This window comes from Stigmatopora argus, chromosome 5 (genome assembly GCF_051989625.1).
Source record: "Stigmatopora argus isolate UIUO_Sarg chromosome 5, RoL_Sarg_1.0, whole genome shotgun sequence".
NCBI lineage: Eukaryota > Metazoa > Chordata > Actinopteri > Syngnathiformes > Syngnathidae > Stigmatopora > Stigmatopora argus.
In genome coordinates, this window is record NC_135391.1 from 17,652,431 (window position 1) to 17,660,497 (window position 8,067).

General features: G+C 41.5%; 1 protein-coding gene across 1 annotated transcript; it reads right to left on the bottom strand.

Moving 5' to 3' along the window:
- Positions 1–177: 177 nt before the first annotated feature.
- Positions 178–7,012, bottom strand: LOC144074688 (fructose-1,6-bisphosphatase 1-like). The gene is made up of 7 exons (XM_077601246.1): positions 6,774–7,012; positions 6,095–6,257; positions 5,946–6,038; positions 4,836–4,979; positions 4,618–4,755; positions 1,663–1,782; positions 178–538 (listed from the first exon to the last, which is right to left on the bottom strand). The coding sequence occupies exons 1-7, from the start codon at positions 6,941–6,943 to the stop codon at positions 341–343; spliced, it is 1,026 nt and encodes a 341-aa protein (XP_077457372.1). The 5' UTR covers positions 6,944–7,012; the 3' UTR covers positions 178–340.
- Between the last annotated feature and the right edge of the window lie 1,055 nt (positions 7,013–8,067).

Here is an 8,067-nt window from a genome sequence, read left to right on the forward strand (position 1 = left end):
TCCTACATCAGCACCTAGAATTACTTTGATTTCATACAGTAATACATGACTAAAAAAGCAACAAATATTGTAAAAATCCCATCAATATTAGTTTCAATATGGTATCAAGCACACCATGTAAAAAATATTGTGACACATTACTTGCCACAATAAACCAGTATGGAATACTGACTGATATTGCTGTTTCCACACAATTTTGTTGTATTTTATTTGTTTGGCTGTATTTTTTTCTTTTGTCCTTCTGAGAACTGTATAACATTGGAGATGATTTTTGAATGAAAGAGTTGATATGTTTCTCCTTCCCTGAAAAAAAATGGCGGCCATGCAAGCAGGGTTTTCCTCACTTGGCTTTGGGGGCGTGCTTGCGGCACATGGCCACATAGTCGGCCACGTCTTCAGGGGAGCCCATGGCCACAGGGGATCTCTGGTGGATGCCCTCTGGCTGGATGTCCAGGATGTCTTGGAAGCCGGTGGAGGCGGCTCCCCCTGCTTGCTCGATGATGAAGGCCATGGGGTTGCCCTCGTACAGCAGACGCAGCTTTCCCCAAGGAGTGAGCATTTTATCATACAAATACAATTGACAAACACATCCCGTTTAGATTCCCATCTTTGACGTAGTATCAGAGCAGTATTCAATTTGACTGTATCTTAGTCATGATTTAATCATCTAATTTGTTGTCATTCAATCATTACAATGTCTCTCTCATCTCATTTTCTGATCCGCTTTATCCTCATTAGGGTCGCGGGGGGTGCTGGAGCCTATCCCAGCTGTCTCCGGGACAGAGGCGGGATGACACCCTGAATCGGTGGCCAGCCAATCGCAGGGCACAAAGAGACAAACAACCATTCACTGTAACACTCATGCCTAGGGGTAATTTAGAGTGTCCAATCATGTTGGAGGAAACCGGAGTACCCGGAAGAAACCCACGCAGGCCCGGGGAGAACATGCAAACTCCACACAGATGGACGTGACCTGGATATGAACCCAGGACCCCAGAGCTGTTAGGCCGACGCGCTAACCACTCGCTCCACCGGGCCGCCTCATTACAATGTGAAAAACAATTGTGAAATTTTTTTTCTAAAAGATCCCATGTTATAATTTTTAACCATATTTAACTCAAATATAAAGCATAGTAAAAAGAGAGAAACTTCCTAGACCAAAAAAACAACAACAAAGAAAATGGTCGTGAATTTTTTTTTTGGTCTGACCTGGGATTGAACCCTGAACTCTAGAACTGAAAGGCTGAAGCACTAACCATTTCCCCTACATCTATTTTTTTTTTTTTAAATGTTTTCAATTTTTCCCCTATATTTTACTAGTGTATTCCCAAAATGTTTTTTGATGTAGATTGTAGATCTTTAATGTAAATTCAGGAATCATGCGGTAAAGTCATGGCCACTCAAGAGTGCTCCTCTCATTCCCTTTAACTCAACACCTGCCATTGATGGCGCTATATGCCTGTTCCATTTAGAGTAGGATGGTTTCAGCAAATGAACAAATTCATTTACTGCCCCCCACTCACTTCAACTCAATCACATGTTGAGTAATGATAACAAAACATTTAAATAAGTAGCATATTCGCACAGTACAAAGTTGAACAAAGCTTTAAATACTATGTCAAAGGGCGGAAATTTGTACTAATTCTAAGGGCGAGCACTCACCTTTCCCTCAGGGCTCTTCAGGTTCCCCGGATACAAAAAGATCCCACCGTACATGAGTGTCCGGTGCACGTCGGCCACCATGGAACCGATGTAGCGAGCGCCGTACGGCTCGGTCCCGTCCTGCGGTCAAGGCAGTTAAATTGACAAGAGAGCTATCACAAGTGATTATTTTGATGGCCATCAATACTTTTCTGCAATGAGTTGACTAATCCCACACTTTATAAAACATGTTATGTACTGTTAACGTCAGGGCTGCCAATTACTCCGGAATTTCAGGAGTTTCTCCTGAAATGCAATGCAAACTCCGGGACTCCGGACAAACTCCGTAAACTCTGGAAATCCCCAAAAATTGTCACTTAAATTTTTTGGGGAAAAGTACCAAATTTCCAATTTAAATTCTCTGAAATTCACACCATTGCCACTGCTTCCGCCATCTTGATTCAACTGCACTGTAAACCGGAAGAATTCGGTAAGACGAGTGCATTGTGAATCATCAGAGTTACAAGTTCTGACAAATGATTCGTCTTGTGCGACTTCAGCGTGGAAATCGATTCGGAATCGATTGCATTGGTAGCTTCTCTCGCTTTAACATTTTCGTTTTCATTTTTTTTCACAAAGGAAGTATTATTAAGGCTGACTAAACCACCAGTCTTTTGTTTTGAAACAAATCTTATCATTTCTGGGGTTGGGAGCCATCAGGACTCAACTTGCGTTAGCACGACACACAATCCCTTCTGTGCAATAACTTCGGGGTGTGCAATAACAATGTGCAATATCTTAGATTGTGCAATATTTGAGAATTTATCTTGCCAGGATGTGACTTTTTATATTTTTGTATTTCTTATGTTTTTTTTACTGGGAAAACGCACTTTGTGGAGTAGCACCACCAATTTCATTATACGCAGCTGTGTATGATGACAATAAAGGCTTTTGATTGATTTGATTGATTAGGCATACACAGCACTGGTAAATTTTATCAATATGCCTGCTCGGGTTAAGAGCAAAATGGATGGCATTTTGGATGAAACTTCTAATAAGAAACCTAGACACTCGCAGAAATGTATTGGTTCGTATTCAACAAACTATCCCATGTTGAAGCGTCTCTAAAAGGACCGACCTTTTCACATTGCACAACATGCAAGTGCGATTTCAGCGTGAGACATGTTAGAATTACTGACAGTAAAACGCACGTAGAAGGACCAAAACAAAAACATAACCTTATTTTTTAGACGTACTTTTTCAATAGTTTGCAAAAACACAAGATTTCCATTAATGTAAAAACATGATAATAAAAGTTTGATTTAAATTGTCCTACGCTATTTTTTTTTTTTACATTTTATATTGATTTTGCGTGAATCGCATTCACTCTGGAAATACTCCGGAAATGGGACAAGGGTATTCCTGAAATGGGGTCGACAGAGGTTGGCAGCTCTGGAACTTCAATCTTGGGTTTTACATTTAGCTGGGAACTGAGTTGGACAACATAGTGGGATGCCAGCTCTAGATATCAGTACTTCACAAGCAAAGGTCTTACTTTTATTCCATTAAGTTTTGGACTATATTGAATATGGAACAAATGTGATATTTCAGAATTGAAATGAAGTCCCCCTTGTTATGTCTAAATAACAAGCGGCCTGGTGTTTGAGTGGTTAGTGCATCAGCCTGACATTTCTGGGGTCCTGGGTTCAAATCCAGGTCGGTCCTCCTATGTGGAGTTTGCATGTTTTCCACAAGCCTGTGTGGGTTTTCTATGGGTACGGTTTTCTCCCACATTCCAAAAACATGCATTGTAGGCTCTTTGGACACTCTAAATTGCCCCTGGGTATGATTGTGAGCGTGAATGGTTGTCCAGGTCCTCATGCCCTGCTGGCCACTGATTCAGGGTGTCCCTTGCCTTATGCCTGGAGTCAGCTAGGATAGGAACACCTTATTCCAAAATGAAGTTGGCTTGTCCAAATGTCCTTTAGCATACCTCAAGCGACTCTGTTTGCGGCATGTGCGCATAAAAGGCTTCTGCCGCATTATTCTCCCATACAGCATCTCATTATGCAAAGTGTGCTGAATAGTTGAATAATACACAGTGACACCATCGTGCCTGTGGTCATCCATTTCCTTACTATGTTTCTCAGAGTGGAAACTGACAGCTGAAATCTCTAGGTAATAGGGATTTTTTTTTCTTCCCCTGAGTGATCTGTCACTGTGGATTGCTCATTTAGTTCATATGTTGTTTCAACGCCCCCTGGTGTATCTCCTGCTGACTGCCTCTTGTATGACCCAAAAAGTTAACCACTCCCATTCAAAATGGATTGGACCATCAATGGCACTAAAAGATGAACATCCATAGCAATTTGAATTGAATTTGACATCTATCATTCTCAATAGCAGGCAATGAGTTATTTTTCATCACTTCTTTTTTTTCCACTTCCATTTTAGAGTACTTACAGGTCAATTCTGAAAAATGATGGATCATTTCTTAGTGATTTTGAGGGATTTTCCGGGATGCTTCTTGTTTGTTTGTCGTTTCCTGCTGATTTTGGGGCATTTCCAGGTTATTCCTGTTGATTTGGGGGGTATTTCCAGGTTACTTCCTGTTGGTTTGGGAGTATTTCCAGGTTACTTCATGTTGGTTTTGGGGCATTGTAAGGTTCTTTATTAACTCATTGGCCGCCATTGAAGGCACCGTTTTGACGGCGGCGGGGTAAATGAACGGAAGTGATTCGTGTGGATGGGAAATTGAGCTACAAAGGGCCACACAGGCTGGAGCAGACCCCTAGTGAGCCAGTTCTGGCCCGTGGGCCGCACCTTTGACATCCATGGTTTAAACAATTCCTGGCCCATTCCAATCGTGGTTGGATGATCACAATCATTTCATCGTGGCAGAACTCAAGAGAGGAAAGAGGAAGGGTAGAAAGAAAATTTAGCAAGTCGACTTCCTGGAGTTTCTGTCAACATTACCTGAGGAAATTTCTTATTGCGCAAATACTCGGTGACAGCCGGCTCAAAGTATTTGGAGTAGCCTTCATTCAAGCTGTAAATGTTGCCCCGTTTTTTGATTCTCACTTTCCGCTCGGTCAGGATGAACTCGCCGATGGCCTAAAGGCAGAAACCATTTCAAACTAATTGAAATTTTTTTTGCTCTGCATTCAGAGTCATGGTCTAAGAGTTGTACGGACCGGGTCGAGCATGAAGCAGTTGACTCCAGTTCCGGTGGAGAGCACCATCATGGTGGCGCTGCCATAGAGGGCGTAGCCCGCCGCCACCAGTTTCCTGCCGGGCTGCAAGGCGTCCTTCTCGCAAGGCTTGCCGTCCTCGCTTTCCTGCAGGAAAAAGACGCAAAACGGGGACAATTAACTCAATCATTGCCATTGACCATCAGTCCGTTTGGACTGGCTGGGAGGACTGGCAGCAATTATTCATCGCAACCTCAACACTAGTTTTTAATCTCTAACTTGGGTTTGAAACCCTACTTTGGATCCCCAAAGCTCATTTGAAACCAAACGTTACAACCCTTACTATGGTTTTAAACTCTAATTTAAAACCCAAACTCCAGTTTGATTCCCGATTTTGAAACCCTAACCGTAGTTTAGAATCCTATAACTCGGGTTTTAAATGTCTTGCAAACCTAATTCTAGTTAGAAACCCCACTTCGGAACCCTAACCTTGTTTTAAAACCCCAATCATTTGTCTGTTTGTTGTTGTTATTTGTGCACTACGTGGTGAAAGCTTTAAATCTCATTATACTTATGACAACAAAAGCATTCAAATCAATTCAATTCAATTTAAAAATCTGTTTTTGCATTTGTAATCCTACATTGAAAGCTCAACATTAGTTTGAAACTGGAAATTAAAAATGTAACTTCAATCTAAAACCCCAATTGTAGTTTAGAATCCTAAACTCGGGTTTTAAAATGTCTTGCAAACCTAATTCTAGTTAGAAACCCTACTTTGGAACCCTAACCTTGTTTTTAAACCCCAATTATGTGTCTGTTTGTTGTTGTTATTTGTGCACTACGTGGTGAAAGCTTTAAATCTCATTATACTTATAACGACAACAAAACCATTCAAATTCAATTCAATTTAAAAATCTGTCTTTGCATTTGTAATCCTACTTTGAAAGATTTACATTAGTTTGAAACCGTAAATTAAAAATCTAACTTGAATTCAAAACCCTAATTTGAAACCTTGCCTAAAACGTGAATGAAGTCACTAGTTGCAATTGACATCTATTCCAGCCAATGAGCTTTTGCACACCACCATTTTAGTAGGCGAGTTGACGCACGTACCCTCTTGTAGATGGCAAAGATTGTTCCGATGGATACCAGGCAGTCGATGTTGGACGAGCCATCCAGCGGGTCGAAACACACAATATACTTGCCCTGTGGAGAAGATATTTGAACTCAATGCTTAGTTGTTTCTTTTTTTGTTTGTTTACCCTGGTCTCTGGCTCCACGATGATAGCTTTGTCGTTCTCCTCTGAAATCAGCACGCAAGAGGTGAAGGAGGACTTGATCATGTTGATGACCATGTCATTGGACAGGATGTCCAGCTTCTTCACCTGGTCGCCCGTCACGTTGGTGCTGCCCGCAATGCCGTACCTTCAAAAGGAAATCACAGAACAAAAGAGAGCCTCAAGGACAAAACGTGAACCGTTTAAAAAGTTCAAGTGCCATAGGTAACATTTTTATTTTATTTTTTTATTTTTATTTTTGCGATTGGCTGGCCACCAATTCAGGGTGCCCCCCACCTGTGGCCCAAAGTCAGCTGGGATAGGCTCCAGCACCCCCCGCAACCCTAGTGAGGATAAAGTGGTTCAGAAAATGAGATGAGAATAATTGCTCATTTGCTGTTAACCTCACAGTACACGTGGATTGGACTCTGTTTTAAGACGTAAATGACTTAATTGATGATTTTAAAACACTGAAAACGGAAGTATAGTTGAAGGAAAATAAGGAAAAGTGGGCGTGGGCTCAGGTATGCGTTTCCTGATTGGTCCTAGCCAAACCAGAATCTCCAGCTCAGTCTGTGGCAACGTGGATGTTCCAAACGGGACACAAATGCATCTCAGTGACCTCATTCTTATTTTCAAAAGTAAAGTCTGGACTAGTACTTACAAGTGAGCGATGCCGGCTTTGCGCACCGCGCTGGAAATGGCTTTGACGGCCGTGCACAATGAATTGAGAAGCCGGGTGAGCTCCCCGGTCCCTTTGGCCCGCCGGCCCTCCTCCATGACAAAGCGGGTCACGGTGACCACGTTGGTATCAAAAGTTCCTCGGTCGGACATGATTGCAAATCCCCCCCAGAAAACGAAAAAGTTCTCCCTCAGTCCAGAGGAGGAAGTGCCGCGGGACTTAAATGCTGTCCTGACGCGGAACTTGACCAACCAATCGGAGAGGAGAGAGGAGAGAGCGGGAGGGGCTTCTGTAGCAATACGCCGGTTCCTCTTGTGACAACTTTAGTGGTTGATAAGATGGAGTGTGAGCTTCACAATGGAAGTTGACTGTGCAATTTATTTGGCAATAGCTATGTTTGATAATGACGTGTTGAGAAATGTGGCACAAGTCCACATTCTTCTTTCGCAAACAACAGGAAAATGAATTAATTGAAATAGAGCATCTCAAGTTTACTTTTCTCGCTATTTGTGTCATGTGAGGTCATAAATCATAAAATAGTATATTAAAAAGCCCCCACTAGATTTAGCAAAAGCACAGCATTTTCACATGCTTTTTTTCGCTTTTAAAAGTTATGGACGAACACAGTGTTATTGTTTGTGTGTGTGCATGTGTGTATGTGTGTATGTGTGTATGTGTGTACGTGTGTATGTGTGTATGTGTGTATGTGTGTATGTGTGTACGTGTGTACGTGTGTACGTGTGTATGTGTGTATGTGTGTACGTGTGTACGTGTGTATGTGTGTATGTGTGTATGTGTGTATGTGTGTATGTGTGTATGTGTGTATGTGTGTATGTGTATATGTGTGTGTGTGTGTGTTGGAACAGGTTAACCATTTCAACATGTCGAATAAGCCATTGGTGCGTATGTTTGCTGAACAAAAACAGTCATTGGCACGCACACACGCAGACCTGAAACTCAATCTTTGAAACAGCTGTGATGCAAAAAATTATACACTTTTGCATGCACATTTCACATTGCATGCTCGAACCTGAGCTCAAAGTGTTAAAAACGACTATAGTCATTAGATTAACATGAATATGTATATATGTTCATTAATATGTAGTCATTTTATTAAATATAATATGTACAGTCTCTTTATTTAATATAATATGTACAGTCCCTTTATTAAATATAATATGTACAGTCCCTTTATTAAATATAAATCAACTTCGAACTCAGATCTGTCTCCGTTGTTGTCTGTGCTTTCACCACAAGATGGCAACTTCGGATCTGG

Excerpts from the sequence above, each read along its gene's own strand:
- LOC144074688 (XM_077601246.1), bottom strand. The coding sequence starts at position 6,943 with ATGTCCGACCGAGGAACTTTTGATACCAACGTGGTCACCGTGACCCGC. Across the intron at positions 4,756-4,835 it reads ACTGCTTCATGCTCGACCCG|GCCATCGGCGAGTTCATCCT; the intron begins GTCCGTACAACT and ends TTCTGCCTTTAG. Across the intron at positions 1,783-4,617 it reads GCAATAAGAAATTTCCTCAG|GACGGGACCGAGCCGTACGG; the intron begins GTAATGTTGACA and ends CCTTGACCGCAG.